The 22,983-nt window shown below is 32.5% G+C and overlaps 3 protein-coding genes across 5 annotated transcripts; 2 read left to right on the forward strand and 1 right to left on the reverse strand.

Moving 5' to 3' along the window:
- Positions 1 to 766: 766 nt before the first annotated feature.
- Positions 767 to 5,031, forward strand: LOC133673427 (E3 ubiquitin ligase BIG BROTHER-related-like). Of its 3 annotated transcripts, none has more exons than XM_062094224.1 (7): positions 767 to 1,198; positions 1,952 to 2,291; positions 2,451 to 2,503; positions 3,770 to 3,811; positions 3,890 to 4,011; positions 4,083 to 4,191; positions 4,605 to 5,031. In XM_062094224.1, the coding sequence occupies exons 1-7, from the start codon at positions 938 to 940 to the stop codon at positions 4,650 to 4,652; spliced, it is 975 nt and encodes a 324-aa protein (XP_061950208.1). In that variant the 5' UTR covers positions 767 to 937; the 3' UTR covers positions 4,653 to 5,031. The 3 variants fall into 3 exon arrangements, with proteins under 3 accessions (XP_061950208.1, XP_061950209.1, XP_061950210.1); XM_062094225.1 differs by having other exon boundaries at positions 2,457 to 2,503; XM_062094226.1 differs by having other exon boundaries at positions 1,952 to 2,288; positions 2,457 to 2,503.
- Positions 5,032 to 7,070: 2,039 nt separating this feature from the next.
- Positions 7,071 to 8,924, forward strand: LOC133672964 (pentatricopeptide repeat-containing protein At5g08305). Its single transcript, XM_062093540.1, has one exon. The coding sequence runs from the start codon at positions 7,253 to 7,255 to the stop codon at positions 8,870 to 8,872; it is 1,620 nt and encodes a 539-aa protein (XP_061949524.1). The 5' UTR covers positions 7,071 to 7,252; the 3' UTR covers positions 8,873 to 8,924.
- Positions 8,925 to 9,452: 528 nt separating this feature from the next.
- Positions 9,453 to 11,620, reverse strand: LOC133673330 (protein TRANSPARENT TESTA 16-like). The gene is made up of 6 exons (XM_062094065.1): positions 11,430 to 11,620; positions 10,345 to 10,411; positions 10,096 to 10,260; positions 9,922 to 9,963; positions 9,790 to 9,831; positions 9,453 to 9,650 (listed from the first exon to the last, which is right to left on the reverse strand). Exons 1-6 carry the CDS (start codon positions 11,615 to 11,617, stop codon positions 9,453 to 9,455), a joined length of 702 nt encoding a protein of 233 aa, XP_061950049.1. The 5' UTR covers positions 11,618 to 11,620.
- Between the last annotated feature and the right edge of the window lie 11,363 nt (positions 11,621 to 22,983).

Genomic DNA, 22,983 nt, shown 5'->3' on the forward strand with positions numbered 1-22,983 from the left:
ACTTTATGATATGTTTTTCAATCAGCTCTTAAATTTAGAGTTCTTGAATTTTTACCATTCATGTATCTTTCAGATATTGCAGATATTCCAGAATATGATTCTAGTTATTTTTTAAAATATTTTTTATTTAAAAATGTATTAAAATAATATTTTTTTTATTTTTTAAAAATTATTTTTGACATCAACACTTTAAAATAATATGAAAAAAATAAAAAATTATTAATTTAAAGTAAAGAAAAAAATTAAAAAAAATGTTAATCGGAAGAACAAACATGTCTTTTTATCTAACATCACGTTTTTTTAATGTTAACATTAAATCAAATTACCCATGGTTAATTTAAAATAATATTTTGAGTGCAAAACTTTTATTGAGGTTTGGTTTCTCAAACTAAAATGAGCATCTTAATATCTATTTGACAATATCAATGAAAAAAGAGGTTGAATAATTTTCAGAAATGGATGATGATTTCCTTTTAGTGTTTGCACAATAATGTAATTGGAAAGTCTTACATAAAAATAATGTTCTTATCAAAGTCAAAATTTAGTTGAAATTAAAAAAAAAATCAAATAATTGTTATTAATGCAATATAATGTGGAAAGTAGATTATGTGAGATGGATAGCAATTACAATAATTTAATGTGGACATTTGAGAAAAAAATTAAAGAAATAATGGGAGGTGAAATTGAAAACAATTCATGCTTGGAGGACTTTACCCTTTCAATTATCCGTTTTAATTTTGTATTCAAGTATTTGGACAAATCCCACACCAAAAAGCAATCAAACACTCTCTCTCTCTCTCTCTCTCTCTCTCTCTCTCTCTGATTCTTGAATAATTCTTGATTCGATCAAAATCAAACACCCCCTTCACATATCAAACTCTAATTAACGAAAGCAGCAGCAGCAAGATTGTTAAATCAATCCTTGAAAAAGACAACAATGGACGACAACAACACCAAATTAGGTTCAGGAGACTCAAAAGACAACACCAACAGTGAACAACAACTTGAAGAGAACCCAAATTTGAGTTCTAATGGAGAACAACAACAGCAACAAGGAGGAGGAGGAGGAGGAGGAGGTGAAGGTGAAGGAGAGAGAGAGGGTGGTGGTCCTCAAAGTCAGACTTCAGGAAGAACTCCATTCACTAATCTTAGTCAAGTTGATGCTGACCTTGCTCTTGCCAGGACCCTTCAAGAACAGGTCTCTTTCTTTTTCTCAATGTTTTTATCTTTTTTATTGAAATGGATTGGTTTTTAAGCTTCTTGGGTCTCTATAATTTGTGGTTTCTTGTTGTTTTTTGATCTCACAGTCAGTTTTTTTTTTTTTTTTAAGTTTGAATTTTGGTTTCAGTTGAGGGAATGAATTGGTTTTTTAGGTTATTGGGTCCGAGTGATTGGTGGGTTTTTGTTATTTTTTGTGCTATGTGAACACTTGAGTGAAAGTTTGGATTTTCAATTTGAGTTTTAGCAGGTGTTATTTTCCTTTTTGGCTTAACCAAGGAGATGAATTTCAGTTTTTAGGTTCTTGGGTCTTTATAATTGGTGTTATAATCTCTTGAATAGACGTTTCAATATCATCAAATTTTGAATTTTAATGGCTTTTTCGTATTTTGATAAATCAGGGGGGAAATGCTGTTTGGATTTTAGTTTGTTGCTTTTGAGAACCCAAATGGAGTAAGCATTGAAATGAATTGGTGCTTGATTGTTTGGCTTAGTTAGTTATGTTATTAATTATGAAAATACACTCAAGTTTCAATCAGCAAAACATTTGGTTAAGTTCTTCTCTAATGTGATGAATTGGCTCAGTTGATTCTGTTTTTCCATAGAGGCATTATTATCAAGTTTTAGCCTTTGGTTTCTCTAACCAAGACATTTGTTTATGTTCTTTACTTCTCTTACTATGGTTATCCTTTTCTTCTAACCGTCTGATCTGATGTGCTTGATCATGGAGTAGGAAAGAGCATACATGATGCTAAGAATGAATAATGATGGGAGTGATTATGGAAGTTGGGAAGCTGGAAGTTATTTACATGCCTATGGTCTTGATTTTGGTGATCCCGATGATGAGACTGATGGAGATGATGATGATGATGAGACTGATGGAGACAATGACACAGATGTGGATGGTGATGCAAGTGACGTGCATGCTCATGCTGACAATATAGATGATAATACCGAAGTTGAAATTGACCCTTCCGTGTATTCCAGCGACGAGGCCTATGCTCGAGCCTTGCAGGAAGCTGAAGAAAGGGACATAGCTGCTAGACTGCTGGCCCTTGCTAGCTTAAATGGTAGTAAGTTTGAAAATTATAAAACGAACTATTGTTTTTGTATGTCTTTTTGTTGATGCCCATCTTTTTTTTTTTTTCTTTTTTTGTGAATGAATGAGTCTGTCTTCCTGTGGTCTGCGTGTTTGTTATGCAACCTCTGCTTCTTTTGCTAATAGCTTGTAGTTACAGGAGACGCTGAGGAGGATAGTGAAGAAGATCTTGGGGATAATTCTCAGGTATCACTTTCTGTAACTTGGTATATTATTTTCTTCCTACCTTTTTGGCATGGTAAGGATTTCAGTTTAACAATTTGGCTCTATGGTGTGTCATGCTATTACAAATTTCCTCACTGTAGTCTGTGAAAGTGAATTTGGCATTGTGTTTTTGCGGGTACAAGCAATGGATTATATATAAACCTATGCTGTGTGTATTTTTCCTAAGTAATATGCCCCTTAGTTTAGTGATACTAGTATTGGAAAGGTGACAGTCGATTTCACAATCATGAAGGTGATATCAGTGATTATTTCTAGTGAGCCCTCTTTGATGGTTTTTGTTGTTCTCAAAACAGTTCTAACTGCTGCCACTGACATACATTATGTGCACTTGCAAAAAATCATTTCAGGTAACTATTAGAAGAACTAAATTAATCTAGACCAAGCCTATAAGCCTGAAATACTATATGGAAACTGAAAAGTAATCACAAGCTACGCTTACAACAACTTAGGTTGTTGCTGTAGTATAGGAGCTCGGGGACTGCTCCGACTGGCACTTCTTAAGGGGTTGTTGTCAATGATGTAAAAGGTTAGGTATGGCAAGAGGAGAAGGGTAGATACTATTCTTACAACAACTTAGGTTGTTGCTGTAGTATAGGAGCTCGGGGACTGCTCCGACTGGCACTTCTTAAGGGGTTGTTGTCAATGATGTAAAAGGTTAGGTATGGCAAGAGGAGAAGGGTAGATACCATTGTGGTGCAGAGCAACTTGATGAACTAAGAACTGTGCAATTGTTCAGCCAGGTTTGACTTGCATGATGCTACCAAAAGACTTTTAATTCTGACATTTTCCTTTTTTGTTGAAGCAAATAGTCATGGAGCACTACAAATGGCTTTTTGCTTGCTCTTTGTCAAAGATAATATGATTCAGCGGTTTGCTTGATTTTGGTTATTGTCTTGCTTTAGTTTTCATTTTAGCCGCAGGCCCACAAATGCTTTTATGACATCCAAGTGTCTTGCCAGTCTAGAGGTGTTTCATTAGCCATTTCTTTTCTTGTTAAATTTCAGTCTATTAAGTGGTATTCTCTAGTCCACAACTTTAATATGGGTGTTTTAATCTCCATGGAAGGATGCTATTGGTTTAGTTTTGTTCCTTGTTTTAGCTTTTCCTCAGGTTTTTATTGGTTGAGTGGGCATCTAAATGCAAATATTTGTGTTGAGTCCTCTAATTTTTCTTTCCTACTTAATTCTATTGTCCCCTATGGGGCTTAATTGGCTTCTTATTGCCCAGGAAACATGGGAGGAGGTTGATCCAGATGAACTTTCATACGAGGTAAGCTGGCTTGGACTGAGTGTTCCCATGATGCTTCTATGTTACTTTATTTCTTACAGTGTGATTCATTTATCTCAGGAGTTGCTTGCATTGGGTGAAGTTGTTGGAACTGAAAGCAGAGGCCTTTCAGCTGATATAATTGCTTCTTTGCCTTCGATAAACTACAAGGCAGGAAGCAGTCAGAATGGAAGCAATGATTCGTAAGCACAAATGCCCAATTTTCTTATCACCTGTAGTTATGTGATGATTGAAATGTGTGCTTGTGTTTCAGCTGTGTCATATGTCGTTTGGATTACGAGGATGGTGAAACTCTGACTCTGCTATCATGCAAGCATTCTTACCATTCAGAGTGCATAAACAATTGGTTGAAAATAAACAAGGTATTTTTTTTGTGTGTGTGTGAACTTGGTGTAGTTACTTGCCTTTGTCCTTTTTTTTCTTTCTTGTTTTGTTTCAAACTTCTTTCTGGTGACTGAAATTCTTCCCCTACCAACCTAACAGCACTTGGTTATCTCAACATGGCTCAACTGTTTTCGTCTTTGCTTTTGTTTTCATTTCACGACATCGTACTTAATTTGTTAGCTATCGATAAAGAACAAATAAACCTTTTCCTTTTCAATCACACACGTAAAGAATTGGAACAAACCATAAGTTCAAGGGCGCCTATTTTAAAGTGATGCAGGCACCAATCATTTGTTTAAGGGATCTTGCTTTAGACCAACAACATATTTTTGTAATTACAGTTTGAAGGATAGTATGAATCTATTGCTTAATATTTTCCTTATGACTGCAGGTCTGTCCTGTTTGCAGCACCGAGGTCTCCACTGCTGCGCACAGCTAGCATTTGTTGGACCATCCTCTTCTACTAGTCATAGACTGCTGGGTTAAAAAGAAAAGTAGACCGATGTGTGCACCACTTGCATGATTGTTGTGCCAATTTGTATGCCATTTCCCAATAGGGGAAATGCCCAGGTGCGCATGTTTGTATTAATTCATCCTTTGTGTCCATGTAAGAAGCCAACCCTACAAACTGGTTTCTTTTAACGTTACTGTGTGGCCTCTATAGCAGAGCTTCAGGGATGAATATGGTTCTCATAGATTTAATTTTTTTATAGCAAAACCCGGGTTTTGTTTATTTTTTCTCATAATCTTCCTTTCAAATGAATATGGCCTCACCCTACCAAATTGAATAACAAATCTGTCCTATTTAATTGGGTTTATCTTCCCCTCTTCTTTTCTTGTTTTCAGCTCCATACAATCGACCACTCGATTGTATTGAACGGATAAGACTATACTACGGAGCAGTTATGCTATTGTACTCTCTTAGATTTTCTGTTTGGTGTAAGGTTCCTTGCAAGCACAAAATGAGAATCTCCAGGGAGTTTGCTGTCTAGCCAAAAAGACAATGATCTTAACAAGCTCTATCCATATCATGAATTTGTCGGCAGCTCTACACCTTGCCCCATGTAAGGACATGAATGATGGGGTAAAACTTGAAAGCAAGCAACCTGATAGGATTGGACTTAGGTTATGCCTGCATGAAATGTATGGAAAGATAGAGATGATGTTGCTGCTCAAATCTTGAACTGACAGATTGAGAAGAGGCCTAAAACTTTAACGAGTTAACATCTATCATTAACCCAAGGCCTCCGCATACGAGTTTTTAATATTGAATTAGTTTAAAATTAATTTTTATAATTTTTTCTATATAACTTTTTAAAAGGTTATTCTAATCTTATAATCTGAGTTACGAGTTTAACAGGTTAATCTAGATTAACTAGTTTATTTTTGTTTTTTTATTGATTTTTTATCAATTTCACCTTCCAACAACTATTTATCATTCTGTCTTGTCATAATATGCCTTATCCTCACCTTCAATCTTCCTTTCTTATTTTATTTTTTTTATTTCATTCTTTAATCTTAGAATGTTTGGGAATTGAGTTTTGTAAATTTCTTTTTATTTGTTTTCTTTAAAATTATTTCAGTTTCATGAATTTAGTTTTTTTCTTCAATTTCAATTTTCAATACTAGATTTGTTAGAAATTGAGTTTTGTAGTTTTTTTTTTGTTTTTTTTATGAAGTTATTCTGATCTTATGATTTAAGTTGCGGATTTAACAAGTTAGCTCGAGTTGACTTGAGTTATTTTTTTTAATTTTTTTTAATTGATTTTTTTATTTTATCCTTCAATATTAGATTGATTGGGAATCGAGCTTTGTAATTTTTTTTATTTTTTTATAGGTTTATTCTAGTCACATGACTCAAGTCGCAAATTTGATAGGTTAACTTGAGTTCACATAAATAATTTTTTGTTTTTTTAATTTATTGTTTTTCAAATTTTTCTTGGCCGATTAGAAACTGATCTTCGTAATTTATTTAGATTTTTTTTTATAAAGTTATTACGATCTTAAGAACTTGGTTGCAGATTTAATAGGTTAATACAGTCGATCAAATATGTTATTTAAAAATTTCATTCAATAATTTATTATATCAATATTTTAAAAACATGTCCTTCAATATATTTTTTACATTAAAAAAATTGATTCAACCCATGAAACAATAATCTAGGAAAATAAACTAAAAAGTAATGTAAAACACTATTCATTTCTTCATGGCATTACACTTGGCCGATTAGAAACTGATCTTCGTAATTTATTTTGATTTTTTTTTATAAAGTTATTACGATCTTAAGAACTTGGTTGCAGATTTAATAGGTTAATACAGTCGATCAAATATGTTATTTAAAAATTTCATTCAATAATTTATTATATCAATATTTTAAAAACATGTCCTTCAATATATTTTTTACATTAAAAAAATTGATTCAACCCATGAAACAATAATCTAGGAAAATAAACTAAAAAGTAATGTAAAACACTATTCATTTCTTCATGGCATTACACTTGGATTGATACAAAGCGCCCCCCCCCCCCCCTCCTCATTTTTTGTACTTGAACAATTATTCCTTTCAGACACTTAACCTTCTTTTTTTCAACATCACCGTTCCATGTTCATACAATTCTAAGCCTGATGATGACTTTAGATTTGCATGCTACATTGTATTCACAATGTTAAAAAAATATCTTTGACATTAAATAAATATTTGATTTGATAAAATATTGTTTAATTTATCAATTTAGAAAAAAAAAAATAAAAGAGCACAAACTAAATATATCATAAAAACAAAAAATTGTCTTTTTTTCTTCTTTTTAGTGTTCATAAAAATACAGTTGGAGAAGACGGGAAGTTGCTCGGACCCGCCTCCCATCAGGTTGGATAAGAACCGAATTTTTGTAGGATGAGTTCTGATGGATATCAAAGAGGTCGGACCAAGTTGCCTTGGACTCACTTTTCTTCCGAGCCTTTAAAAATAAAATAATGTTCTTACATGCTTGAGGCTTTTCAGGCCTTCACTTCCCTGTGAATGTTGACGATCCTTCATCATGTTACTTAGAAATCCTAATCTAAATTTAAAAAGAACCCTAATCACCTTCCTTGATAAATGCAAATCAATGCTACAATTGAACCAACTTCATGCTCTTGTAATCACCTTTGGCCTCTCTCAAGATGACCTTTTTATGTCAAGAATCGTTTCTTTCTCTGCTTTATCTGATTCAAACAACACTGATTATTCTTACAGGGCTTTGTTAAATCTCCAAGACCCAACTATCTTTGAATGGAACTCAGTCATTAGGGGTTATTCGAAGAGCAAGAACCCAAATAAATCCATTTCAGTTTTTGTCAAAATGTTGCAAGTTGGAATCTACCCTGATCATTTAACATACCCTTTTCTTGCTAAGGCGACATCGCGACTTTTAAGGAAAGAACTAGGGGTTTCAATTCATGGGCATGTAATAAAATCTGGGTTTGAGATAGATAGGTTTGTTGCTAATTCTTTGATTCATATGTATGGTTCTTGTGGTGATATCGTGTATGCTCGGAAGGTGTTTGATGGAACTCCTGTGAAGAACTTGGTGTCGTGGAATTCGATGGTTGATGGGTATGCAAAGTGTGGATATTTGGATTTGGCGCGTGGTTTGTTTGATTTGATGCCTGAAAGGGATGTTAGGTCATGGAGTTGTTTAATTGATGGATATGCTAAAAGTGGGAATTACGGGGATGCTATGGCAGTTTTTGAGAAGATGCGGACTTCAGGCCCCAAGGCTAATGAGGTTACTATGGTTAGTGTGCTATGTGCTTGTGCTCATTTGGGTGCTCTTGATAAAGGGAGGATGATGCATCAATATTTGGTTGATAAGGGGTTCGAATTAAATTTGGTTTTGCGGACTTCTCTTATTGACATGTATGCAAAATGTGGGGCAGTTGAGGAGGCTTTCGCTGTGTTTCGTGGGGTCTCGCTGAGAAAGAGCGATGTGTTAATTTGGAATGCTATGATTGGAGGGCTTGCAACTCATGGTTTGGTTAAGGAATCGCTTGATTTGTATACAGAGATGCAAATAGCTGGGATTAAACCGGATGAGATCACGTTTCTGTGCTTGTTGAGTGCTTGTGCTCATGGTGGATTAGTAAAGCAAGCTTCGTATTTCTTCGAGGGTCTTGGTAAAAATGGCATGACACCAAAGACTGAGCATTATGCTTGTATGGTGGATGTTATGGCTCGTGCTGGTCAAGTGGCGGAGGCATATCAGTTTTTGTGTCAAATGCCAGTTGAACCGACGGCTTCAATGTTAGGTGCTTTACTTAGTGGATGCATGAACCATGGAAAATTAGATCTTGCCGAATTAATAGGGAAGAAGCTTATTGAGTTAGATCCAGAGCATGATGGTAGATACGTTGGCCTGTCAAATGTTTATGCCATTGGCAGACGCTGGGATGAAGCAAGAATCATGAGAGAAGCCATGGAGCGTAGAGGGGTGAAGAAGACTCCTGGGTATAGTTTTCTCGAGATGTCTGGAGCTCATCATAGATTCATTGCACATGATAAATCACATCCTAGCTCAGAGCAAATTTATACAATGCTAAGTTTTATTGTAAGCCAAATGCAATTTGGTGTTCTTAAGGAAGGTCAAGAACACTGTTTGTATGGTATAGAGGGTATTTGAGTTACTTAATTCTTCTTTAAATAAATCTTATTCAGGTTGCTAAAATTCTAAATGGGGGTTCTTGTGTGCAGAATTTGTTACTTTTCTTGGTTGCTTGCCACTACCATTCTCTCCGTTTTCTTAAGCACAAGATTCTCTTTCACCTCTGAAACTTTTCAATTAACTAACAGAAGAGCACAACTGTCAAAGTCTAATTTCATATCCCTCTAGGCCACTAAACATACACTGTCTTAACTTCAAGTTATTATAGAATTCATTTATCCCTTCCCTATGCTAGGGCCATAGAGAAAAAAGAGTAGGATCAGAAACACAGCACTATTCTTCATAAAATAAAACCATAGTTTCCAGATAAAGTGCATCTTAAGACAGTAGTGCAAACATACAAAGGAATATTAAGCAGAAATTAAGTCTGTCTTAATGGCGAATTAAAATATTATAGGTACTATGCCCAACACTTCAATGTGAGAAGCCCTTCTCCAAATCTGACAATTCTGCACAAATCACAAAACAACTCGAGTTATAAAAGGGAAACAGCAGCTAAGGCTGATATTGTTACTCTCACTAGCCATTCTTTCCTCACCTAGACACTAGAACCTTGAAGGCAGGGTTGAGCAAGCTGAAGATGGTATGGGTCAATTTGATGAGAGATGGTTGAAAGCTGCAGCACACTACTGGGTTCTCCACAGAATGGGAATTGATCCAGGACTTGCTGAGGTTCCACCGGCTTTGCTTCCATCGCTGCGTGCTGATATTCCAGCGCTACACGATGCTCCTGAATCTAAAATATGATCCATCAACCAAACAAAAAGATTACAAAACGGAGGTAAGAAATTAGAATATGGTCTAGACTGTATAATTCATATGATTCCAGCATATAAAAAGTTCCCAATGAAATATATGGGGAAAAATACCCTTACCCAGCGGTACATATTGCTGTTTTCCTCCTCCAACATACGCTCCTAACAGTTACAACAACAGTAAAATCAGATCCTGATGTAGAGTTAATGTGCATCAAAGTGGGATTGTGTGTTTGAGACTAAGAGACTCACCTTCCTGCGAAGATTTTCCAGCTGCTGGTGCAAGAGCTCATTCTGCATGGAAATGAAAGAAACATATATAAACAACCTTAGAAGGATAAAAATCTAGGAATTCATATCACAAGAGTTGACTTCAAAAAAATATAAGGCATACTTTTTCTCACCATTTCTGGATTGTTTAGTTACCTTGCGATCTCGGACCTTGATAACCGAGCGTTCAAGTTCTTGTTCTACTTCATCCAACTCCTCGAAAGGAATAGAGCTCGTATCTTCACCTGTATAGCGGCGCATGTTAGATTGAAGACGGCGAGTCTCGTTCCTCAGCATCGCCAATTCTCCAAATAGTTGTTCCTAAGAATTAAGAAGGGAAAAGACCAGTAAATGTAAAATTAATTCATCTTAAAACTTCATGTCTGTTGAGAATATTAATTTTACCCGGCTATCGTGCTCAGGAATGCGAGTTCCAGACATCTTCTGGTACCTCTCTATGAGTTGCTCCATCCTGCAACACATTACATTCTTGTCATATATATGAAACATGTGCGTGTGATTTTATAATTATATGGTAGTAAAACATCACCAACATGAACAAGTCAAGGGTTCAGTCTGTTCTCTCTTTCTGACTATATATAAGGGAATTGATTTAAGGCAGTTCTCAAAAATGGGAAATGAAAAATGACTCCCAATTTAAGGCACACCGCAAGCTACTTTTTTCCTCCTAATATAATATTAATTAATGACCTCATCAAGGGACTGCAATCATAACCAACCAGTGATGATCTGAGACTGAGATAACATGTATTCCACACATTTCATGCACATTCTGTACTATTTTCCGCTCTTTGACTAAGATGAACTCTAAAGAACAGAAGAAAATTAACAATCAGAAGTTGATATATTTATTAAACGATGCATGGTTGTGATCATCATAGGTAGGCAGTTGGTTGGATTTCCAACTCTCAGGGCTAGCTAGATCACAATTTACAGAGGATTAAGAGACCCAATCATTCCTTAGGATGATCAATTTACAAGATCTTGAACTGGTATTGAAAGGGAAAAAATGGCATCAAAGATAAGCTGCCCACGAAGGAAAAAGTAAGAAAAGAAAAGAGAACACTTCGACGGTGGAAAACCCTAGTTTGTCAGAAGCTTGCACAGAAAGTCAAGTCCTACTCACGCTGGTCAATTAAAATCTTTAATGAAAGTTATGGGGCTGGTATTTATCAGTTGGATCAGAATGCTGGGAACAAAAGGGGCCTTCTATGTATGAAACAGATTCAAGTCATCAAATGAAGAAAATCATGAAGATCTGGTACTAGAAAATCTAAGACACAAAAACATAACGAAACAAAAAAGGAAAAAAAATTAGAAGAAGAAGTAATTTTTATATGGGACCAGAAGGGGTCCGACATTGTAAGAAAAATCAAGTAGAAGAGCATAAAAAACCAGTGTGTTACACAGAACGAAAGCTAAGAAAAATAAAGTTTGGAATGGTAGTGAGTTAGTGATGAATAGAGGACCTCAAACCCTCGGTGCAGTACTGACACAACTTTCCAGTGCTGGAAAAGATGATGAGCCCGATTTGAGCATCACATAGCACTGAAAGTTCATGAGTCTTCTTCAAAAGCCCAGCTCGACGCTTTGAGAAGGTGACTTGCCTTGTTGTCTGGTTCTCAATCCTCCTAATGGCTATCTTTCCACGCCCCATAATTCTTTTGCCTTTTACTAAGGGAAAGAACAGAAGTAAGGAAGTCAGTGACCCTCTTTTCTCACAAACCTGTTTTTCTGGTTTTGCAAGAAATTAACACACAGTGATTAGTTCCAAAAACCACAAAAGGCATGAAAATTATAATGGAAAGTAAATGAAAAGTGAATTTGTAATAATGATGAGGAACTTGTAGCTAGAAGACACAAAGAAATGACAAATATGAAGTAAGTTTCTGAAACCTAAAATTAATTATAACTTGGCATAATTCTCTAGCCAAGATGATAATCACAGAAGAAAGAAAACTTTCTATATTACCTATCTTTCTTTCTCTTGCTTGTAGAAAATGGAGAGTTTGTTTTTCAGAAAACTGTTGGGATAAAATTTATTAGTACTAATCTATATGCAGACTGGCTCTTTTCTTGAGCAAAACTACCAAAATGACCTCATGCATGAACTTCTGCACGATCCTTGACAGACAAGAGTTGAAAAGGACTTGTTAATCTATAAACCTTTTGTTTTGTAATTCAAACCAGTGGTGATGCAATAATTCATTGGTATAGATATGGTCAAATCACACAAAGGTTTCATGCGTGGCTAGTGGCATGGATTGTAATTTGATGGAAGGCATTTTCTTCCTTTTATTGTCCTGTAATGGGATCATGGACAAAAGGTTGCTGTGACATTTAACCACTCTCTGAGTCTGATCTGCCAGCCTACCTGAGCTTTTCCAATTTGGGATCGTTTTGAAAATGGTCAGAAAACTAGGTTTACTAAGAAAAGAAAGGCAAGAGGTGTTGGCCAAAACCCATGACCTAAAAGGTAATTACAAGGTGTAACAATCCCTTGAGAGAGACTTTCTTGCATGGTAATTCGTATTCATGGTTATAGATGTTGAAGTGAAACTGATTTTCTACGCTTGATGAGCCTTAGGGTGGCTAGCTAGGTGATGATATTTATACGCATGATCATTCATGCATGTAGTTGAATTATACATATATCTTTCAATAATACTGATATGATCTCCACCGAACGTCTTTTTCCTGATGGGTACAAAGCAAACCCATCTTTAACTTTTGGCTTGAAAATTTCTTATACTGCCACACTCGTTTCATATGCATGATCTATTTTGTAGGCGTAGGTCACAGGCTTCTATTTTGGCAGATATATACAGGGGCACATATTGTGCTGCGTGCATCTAGCTTGGCCACAATTACTGGTACTGATGAGCCGGACACATTTACAAATCAAGCTGAAGAAAATGTTGTCATTCAAGATGTAAAGTACACATGCATGGATTAGCTAAATTTTGTATGCTCGAATTTATAATTATATGTATCATTTTGTTCCATATGATGTTATGACCTTGATAAATCATGATTGGATAATGAACAATATTCAAGTAAAATTATGAATGGAAGATGAACTACAATGAGCCAAAATAATTAACCCGGTACGTAAATCTTGGTTGCTTGCAATTTCAGCTTTCGGAAATGATGCTGTAATTTGGATGTTCTTCTCATGTTTGAGTGACGAACATGCAATAAAATGCCAATAAGCAGTTCGTGGAACTAACACTATTTCCTGTCATTTAGCAAATGATAACAATAAAATTCTGATAGGAGTCCTAGCAATGAAGAAAATAACTAAACACCGCAAGCATCCAGCAATACTTCAAAAGGGTAAGTGTGATCTCTTAATTTATCTTAATTACTTTTAATTAGAGATTAATATTGTATAAATGTACTGCTTGTTCTACATATTTCTGTGCAATGAAAACTTGTAGTGAAACATTGATTGGTTTTTCTGTTTAGTGTGGCAATCCTTAGTCAGAAAGCACATGTTTTCGATTCTAAATATGGGAGACTTAGGTTGAGCAACTTGCTGGCCCCCCTGTGTCTGTCTTTCATTGATGTGTGTCAACATCCATTGTATCCCACTTGGGCTATATGCACCACAATATTAATGGCCAGCCTACTCATCGATTCCCTCTTTTTTTTCTTTATTCAAGGGAGAGATTCCCATCTATTTTTATCAAAGTTATTATTACCATTTTTATTTATTTATTTATTATTGCCGAGAAAAAGTGCCCATTTGAGCTGTAAATTTGTAAATATAAAGTTATTTGCAAAACAGCACCATGTTATCAACAGTAATTAAAGGCTAATTAGATTTATTTCAAGCTTAAATATCATTGCCATGCATGTCATAGTACTCTATGATGATCCTTGATCTCCCTAGAGGCTGGAGCACTTTATATTACTGTATATTTTTAATGAATTCCCATATATCATTATGGCATGTACGTATTTGCAGCATATCATAGAGAACCAACGGAACTAATAGTTTTGGATTTTTCATAAGAAATTCAGAAGGCAATCATCCCCTCAAGGCCATGTTATTAGCAGAACTTTTCTAATATCTCAAAATTAACCTTTAATGTTATAAAATTAATAGTAAAAACTAGCATATTCCATTTCAATCATTTAATGCTCAGTAATGGTGTTTAAAAAAACCAACATATTCATAATATTTACAATATTAAACACAACCTTACCTGTACAAATGATATTGGGTAAAAATAATCTAAGAAATGGATATTATAAGCCAAGTAACGGGTTGAGATTTTTGAAACTCAGACAAAAAATTCCAACTTGTATATTCTTTTCATCTTTATATTTAATAGTTTATGAATTACATATTTATTTTTATTTTACTTAAAAATATATATTTTGACTCCAAAATTCTTGTTAGTAGGCTTCCTATTAAATTTTTTTAATATAACAAAAAATAGCTTATCTCTTTGTTGGAGGGGAAAGTAAGGTAACTAGAATTTAATAGTAATGTAATTTATAAAAATCAGACCTGATATTTAGAATGCTATAACACATATAGTCTATATTGTAGATTCACCTTTAAATATAAACCCATGAAAATTAGAAATATAAACATAATTTATGAATATATATAATATTCACTGAAAAGATTTAGCCTAATCCAATATATTCAACGAGCTCAAGTCTTAAAAGAAAAAAAAAAAAGAAGAATGAATCAAGTATGTACACAATATATACACTAATCTAAGTTATGTAAATTCATGACTTATACCCCAAGGGCTAAGACACAAAGTAGTGCAGGACCCAATTTATATCCACCAGCCTGAAGTTGTGGATTCGGACATGACATATCCTAGACTTCATCAAACATTGTCCTTTGCATGATGTGTAATGCCATCCTCATTTTGGGTCGGTCCGCCAATATCTAGGTGCATGTGTCCTAAACTTTTGATACGTCAAGTCATAAATATACACCGGCGATGATGGATCCTAGAAGTTATTTTTTTCTAAAAACCAAAAACAAATGCATGTATAAATATTTAACCCTTTTTAATCTATATATTTTTATTTATCTTAGAAGTTATTTTTTTGTTGCTGAGAACAAGTGATTTTTAATTTTATAAATACATCATGGAAATACAATTTATTTATATAAAAATATAAAAGAATAATATCTTTGAAACATTTTAAAAATATTAACAATGAAAACTAAAACAACATGGACATTTACTATGTAATCACACTCATTTGCACTATTCATTTATTCTAGAAATGATAAAGTTGAAATTTTGCTAAATCTATTCTACTTTCTTTTCTCTCTAGAAATATCCTTCAGGTGAGTCCCTACTCTTCTTTCTTTTATGTCTTGAAACACTCATTCGTTTCTTCAGGTTCGTGAGTCACCTACTCTTCTTTCTTTTATCTTGAAACACCTTCATTTCTTCCCACAACATATCTATTTGTTTACAGACCAATAATTACAAAAAAAAAACAAAAACATAATATTATCTTAATTTATATCAGACAAATAAACAAAATAACTTACCTTAATTAGAGTTTACTTGGGGTGATATGTTCTTCTTATACACAGTTAATCTCTTACCCAGACTTTAGGACCAGTTAGGGTTATTAGTGATCAAAATATCAAGTGGTGACTCCACCCTTTTTTTTACTGATAAGAAACAAGAATTCCTTGTTTTTTTTCCTATTACCATGAAGATCTTGACTCGGGAGGACGATCATGACACAGCACACATGCAACAAGGATGAACACCACAAAGACAATTACGTACCTTTTATAAGTTCTGAAGAGTTCGATGATGAATCAAGAGTAAGCAACTTTGCTACACACAAAATATAATTTTTGAATAATAAGAAATCTCTAAAAAAAAACCCTAAATACAAGATAAATAACTCTATTTATACTAAATAAAACATCTTAACAAAACTAAAAAAAAAATAACAAAAGAGTTCTAAATAAAATAAAAAAAATAATATTAAACCAACTAGAAAAATAATGCAATTCTCGTATAGTAGCTTCTAGACTTTATCATAAAGCCTTCCCGATATTCGATCACTATAAAATTTTAATCCTATAGTTAAAAAAGGCCTTTATAATCTTATAAATTTTTTTTAGCTGAATCCAATAATTGGATCAAAAGATATGCTTGTTAATGTAAAACTGTACTTTAAAAAAAATAAGCTCAAAACCACATCTTATGTCTAATCCGCAAGCTACCAAGATTTCATACTAAATCTATAAGCTACTAGGCCTTTAAAACTCTTGTTCTTGTATGAATTATATTAATTAAAGCCTAATCATCTCTTAAATCATCTTGATGTTTGACTTGACCCAATTAGCACATGTAATAGATTCTTTAATGATGTTTATTGATTCTCATTATATTTTTTTTCTTGATATATAACACTTTTAAGAGTATGTGAAAACATTAAATAATTCTAAAACAATGGGAGTGTCCATAATTTTTGTGGTATTTGTTTGTATTTATGACTATTGATTGATAAATATTTGATATTTAGATTATTTATTTTATTTTTATAAAAATGAATGTCTAAGATATTTTTAAAATTAAATAAATTACAGAATGATGTGTACTCTCCTATAATACTGTTCCTAGATTATATATCTAATGATTTGATATCTTGAAGTAGTATAAATATCTTATCTCAATGAATTTATGTTAATTAGAGAAAGTTTTGATAATTTTATTAAAATATACAAAACATTGAGATAAATGACATGATTATTATATATTGCATATTTTATCAAGTAGGAGTTTGTATTTGTTTAAATAAAATATTTTAGACACCTTAAAACTATTTAGTTGATGTTTTGCTCATAATTTATTAAATAATTATAGTTTCACACTAGTTATATAATGTGATTACGAGCTTTACAAATTTTCCTTTGTATGACTTGTGTTTTAATAAAGATTAATGCTACAAAACTGTCTCTATGTGTGTGCGGTGTATCTCTTAATCATCTTAAATATGCATTGTTTAAATGTAGTTATTGATGGTCTCATAACAAATCATAGCTGATCACAATAAGGGTGAGAAGTTTAATGGTGATAACTATTATTTATGACATTGCAAAATCCAGTTTGTGCTAGATGAATATAAGGTATTAAAAATCTTATCTATTATGATGACAGAGCCCAAGAAGGGTAGTACAATAGGGAATTGAAAGCTTATTAGGCATGAACAAAGAATGATTGCATTGCTCATAATACATTATTGAGTAGTATGCAAAATGATAACATGGTTAAAATCTCTCATTACTAGCATGTGATAAGCTCTAAAAGAAAAATATGATGTTGTTTATACAACAAGATTGTGTTGATTAAATTGTATTTTGAAACTTACCAAAAGCACGCTAATCATACTATGAAACAACACTTTTAGGAAATGTAAAATATAATTCGAGATATGAAAATTATAGGAAATAACTTGATTGATGAACAACATTTTCAAGCTGTAATTTTCTCTTTTTTTAACTCTTAGGATCACATACGAGTTAACATGAAGCACAATAATAATGTTCAAATATTGAAGGATATTTCACGTCATCTAGAGTTAGAGGATGAATGCTTGAAGTTGTTATATCTTTAAAGATTTTTGTAGTTAAATCTAGTCCTAGCTGGAAAATAAGGCCAAATATAAGTAGATTAATGGACCTTCTAAATAAAATGTTAGGCCTGCATCTAAAAGAAAAAGAAAAAGCACTTAAAAAAAAGGCTAACGACGTGGCAAAAAAGACAAGTCCAAGATTACTTGCTACAATTACACGAAACAACAACATTTTTTCTAGTGAGTGCACCCAAAGCAAGTACAATGTTGTTTGATTTCTCACTCTGAATATTTAGTTTTTTCAATAGTATTTGTTGTTGAATCTAATCATTTATAGATTATAAACATAAAAGCAACAAACCATGTAGCAAGAGATCAAATTGGGTTCGAAGAGTATCGTTGAATTATGATTTGAAGCAAAATGGTGTACATGAAGAACAAGTTCAGTATTGTCATGCATAGTATTGACACTTATAAACTGGTCATGCAAAGAGAACACATCTTGTATCTCTATGATATACTTTATGCTCCTAATATTCAATGGAACTTATTTTCCATTCTTGTCATGCTTAAATTAGACTTTCATTTTTACTTAGAGAATAATTTTGTTAAGATGTATCTCAGAACACATTTTTATGGTTATGGTTATTTTCTGAATGTTTTTCAGTTTTGGATGTTGAATATTCAAGTATTAATGAAAGTTTTTTTTTGCTCTTTTTTATTGATAAAGCTCATAATAACTTTGTTAAATGGTAGGCTAGGCTTGGCATATTAGATAAGAAAGAGTGATAAACTTGTTAAAGAAAACCTTTTAGACCCAGTCATAAAAGTTAATCTACTAATTTATGAATATTTTTTAAAGGAAAATAAACTAGAAAACCATTTGGAAATGCAATTAGGGCTACTACGCCCTATAATTGATTCATTTAGATATACGTGGCTTAATGAACATAAGAGATAAGCATAGTAAATACTATTTTATCATATTTATAGATGATAACACTCATTTTGGGTCATGTTTTTTTGATCTCCTAATAAATATAAAGCATTAAATTGTTTTAGGTGATATATAAATAAGGTTGAGAATCAATTAAATATAACAATCAAGGTTCTCATAACTAATAAAAAATGCGAGTATTTATTTTAATAATTCAGGGAATTATACTGACACGATCAAAGAGTTGATGTCTTATCCCAGATGCAGCGGCAAGACCGGGGTCGAACCATAGAGAGGTGAATTATATAAATTACAAATAATAAAATGATATTGATGTTCAAGATAACTTTGAGATGTAATATTGATGTAAGTATTAAACAATGATAAAACAGATGTTAAGGTTAGAGGATCCACTAATGGTATTTTAAATAAATATAATATAAACTCTTTTTATTACTCAACTGGAAACCACACACAAAGAAGATTCTAATTGGATGATTTATTGTTATTAGCTCATTATAAATTATTAACATGATCATATTAATCATCTTATCTAAGTAACACCATACTTATAAATATCATCAGGCATTCATGTTGCTAACTTATATTAACAACAAATCAAGTTCCTATCATAATAACGATGTCGGTCGAAAACTACGAAGGATCAAACATTTGATGTACCAAGTGTTATACAACACAAATCTAGATTAACCATTTAACAAGCAAAGTATTAAGAATTAGTAAGATAAAAAGATAAAACATGTTAATAACAATCTTTTTTGGATATAAACATTAAAGTCCATGTTGAGTTTATATTATACCTATTCTAACACCACTAGTAAAACCTTTTCACCTTGACATAACTGACTTAGCTAAAAATATGAAGAAGAAGAACATAAATAAACAAGATAAGAACATGATTATGATATAAGTTAACTAAGTATATGAAAGTTAATGAAAAAGCATAAACAAGAGATTAATATAGCATGAAAGAAAACTTGAACATTACAAAGAGAGAAAACAAGAAGATGATTTTGATTTGAAAAATAAGATGACTAAATACATGGCAAATGCCTTCTTTTATAGGCTAAAATTTAGAACTATTGATTGGTTGACTAAGAAAATAGTTGGTGGCCAACCATTGATTTGGTGGCTGGTTTTTGACATTGTTGGCTACTGGTTATTGATATTGTTGGCTGGCCAAAATGTCATTGCTAACATCAGAATTAAAGCCCATTGAACATGAAAGTTGTGGGCAATTATCTCAGCTTTCCAATAAAAAATACCAGAGCTCATTTGAACTTCTAGAACTCAAGATATGAGCTAAAAACCGAATAGTATCTAAGCTACAAGACAGATTCTGACTTCTCCATTGTTACTAAGATTTGAACTTGAAAACGGCAGAATTGAGTCTTGGACTCATCATAAAAGTTTTAGGTCTATATCTTAGCTTTGCATACATATAAAGCAGACCTAAATCCAAGGTCTACAATTCCAATTATGATCCAATAACCGAATGGTTTTCCAGTTTGAACCAACATCTCTTCTCTTAGCCCTTTCTTTGTCTTCTTACTTTCAATAGTTAATCACATCAATCAATCCTTTGAATTGTGAGATATACTTGCATTCAAAACAAGCATTTACCATAAATTAAAGATATATTATATTATCAGACTTGTTATTATAAAACATGCTTTAGTTAGGGAATTTAATGATACTTTAGTGCAATATGATGAAATAAAGCTTTAATAATAATGCTCTTTCAAGTACTAATCATATACAAAGAAGAAAAAAATTATCAAATAGCTAATAATTCTTGGAACTCCACAGCAAAATGGTGTTGCAGAGAGGAGGAATCGTACTTTGTTAAACATTGTTAGATTAATAATGGTGTAAGCTAATATGCATTGAGGAGATGCAATGTTAACTATTGCGTATATTCTAAACCATGCTTCTTATAAATTAGTACCTTCCACACCATAAAAGTTATGGATTGGAAAAACCCTAGACTTGAGTCATTTAAGGTCTTGGGGTTCAGCTGCTTATGTACATAACATTTCTCATAAGTATGGAAAGTTAGGCTCTAGAGGGAAAAAAATGTATCTTTATTAGATATCCTAATCACTTAAAAGAATATATGTTTATGGGAGAGACATCAAATGAAAATGTGATTGAAATTATGTCATAAGATGTAAAGTTCCTTGAATAGGATTTTTCTTTTTAAAACAAGGTTTAGAGATACATTGTTTTTTTATAAAATAGATGATCCATAACTTCACACTCGTACTACGCTAGTTGAGATAGAAAAGGTAGTTCTTTAAACTTTTAAAAATAGTGGAAGTTTATTGTCTTTTAGTGGAAACATTCATTATATAAAAGGTATAAGGGGCCCTACTTTAAAGAATCATAAATACGACCATTCTTCCTCTTTGTTTTAGAACTAATGGAAGAGCTTTCATTATAGCTATACATGATGAAGAGCCTAATTTTTTTTCAGGGGGCTATTTCTTCTCCTTCAAATAATAAATGAATGCAATGCAATGAAAGATGACATAGAGTCTATGAAGACTAATCATGTCTGGGACTTGGTTGACCTTTCACTAGGTCAAAAGGCCATTAATAACAAATTGATTCTCAAGGTGGAATGTCAAGTAAACAATTTTAAAGAATGATGTAAGGTTTGTTTGGTGGAAAAATGTTATACATAACAAGAAGGTATAAACTATGAGGAAAATTTTCTTCAGTAGTTAGGTTTGCCTTAATTCATTTAATCCTAACAATCATTACGACTTTGGATTTGGAGCTCCATCAAATAGATGTTAAAACTATATTTCTTAATGGAAAATTAGATGAAGATATTTATATAGATCAACCAATTGATTTTGTTGTCAAATGCCAATAACACAAACTATACAGACTCCATATATCTATTTATAGATTGAAACAATCATCCAAATAATGGAATCTTTGATTTCATCGAGCCATCATCACTAATGAGTGTATAATGATTGAAAAAGATTATTGTATGTATATTAAATAATATAATAAGAGTTTCATCATCTTGTCATTATATATGGATAATATATTGATTACTCGGAATGACAAGGAGATGATTGCAATGACAAATTTATGGTTATTCTTAAACTTTAAAATAAAGGTCATAGGTAAAACAAGCTATGTGTTGGACATAAAAATAATTAAAGACCGATCTAAAAGACTTATGGGTTTTTTTCCTAAAAGACTTATATAAAGAAGGTCCTAAAATGATTTTTTATGCAACATTGTAAGCCCATAGACACTCTTGTCATAAAAAGCATGAATTTAAATCTTGAAAATTACCCTAAAACTCATGTGTAAAAGAAGAAAATGAAATACATAATATATGTCAGGGCATTTTGTAACTTGATGTATGCAATGATATATACACGACTGATATTTGTAATTTTATGGGATTTGTTAGTTGATGTTTATCAAATCCAGGATTTATGTATCGAGAAGCAATTCAAAAAATTCTTTATTACCTTAAACAAATGATGGATAATGTATTATGCTATCAAGGATCAAGTTTGTGTTTTAATTGGTTACAGTGTTACTGCTATACTTTTGTGCTCAATCATGATGTCATATCTTAGATTGGTAAAAAAACATGTATAGCTCTGTCTACTATAAAAATAGAGTTTGCAAAATATTTGACTACATCCAAGAAGCAATTTGGCTAATGAGGTTTCTACCTAATCTTTATTATTATGGCCAATGCAACTAACTCAGTATTGTTGTACTATGACAGTATGGAAGCATAGGTATACAATAAGGACCTTAAGTATCATGGTAGAACTAAACATATTAATATTATATATAACATCAGAGATACAATGACACAAAATAAAGTGATTTTGCAAAACATATCTACGAGTCACATAGTGATAGATCCCTTAACTAAACTTATACCAAGGGATGTATTTAAGGCATATGTTAGGGAATTAGGATCACGTAGATTTTGATCTTTATATTAGTGATCTTATTATGCTTTGCATTGTATCATTGTTTTTTATCAGGTATTTATTTCATCTATATTGTTTGAATACTAATAAATAATGATATAGAAGCGCGCGTGCGCACATACACACATATGGATTGACAATAAAACGATGTTAAGATATAAGTTGTGAAATGTCATCCCAACCATGTACAAGTGGGAGATGTTGGATTTTATGGATCTATTTTATAATTAGATGTCTATGGTTAGGTGTGACCCAAAGTGTATAGAAAAAAAAAATTAAAAAGTCAAATTGTAAATGTAATTTCTAACAACTTGAGATATCATTAAAAGATTTTATCTCCACCATGAAGAAACAATATCTCTCAATCTATTTAATAAAACTCCTTTGGTGTCAACTACTTGCTATCCTCTCAACCTCTTTCCTTATTTTTGTGAGAATTATTTCTTATGCATATTTCTTTCACCTGTCATAGTTTTTCTAAATTTAAAGATTTACAATTGAGTC

This window comes from Populus nigra, chromosome 14 (genome assembly GCF_951802175.1).
Source record: "Populus nigra chromosome 14, ddPopNigr1.1, whole genome shotgun sequence".
NCBI lineage: Eukaryota > Viridiplantae > Streptophyta > Magnoliopsida > Malpighiales > Salicaceae > Populus > Populus nigra.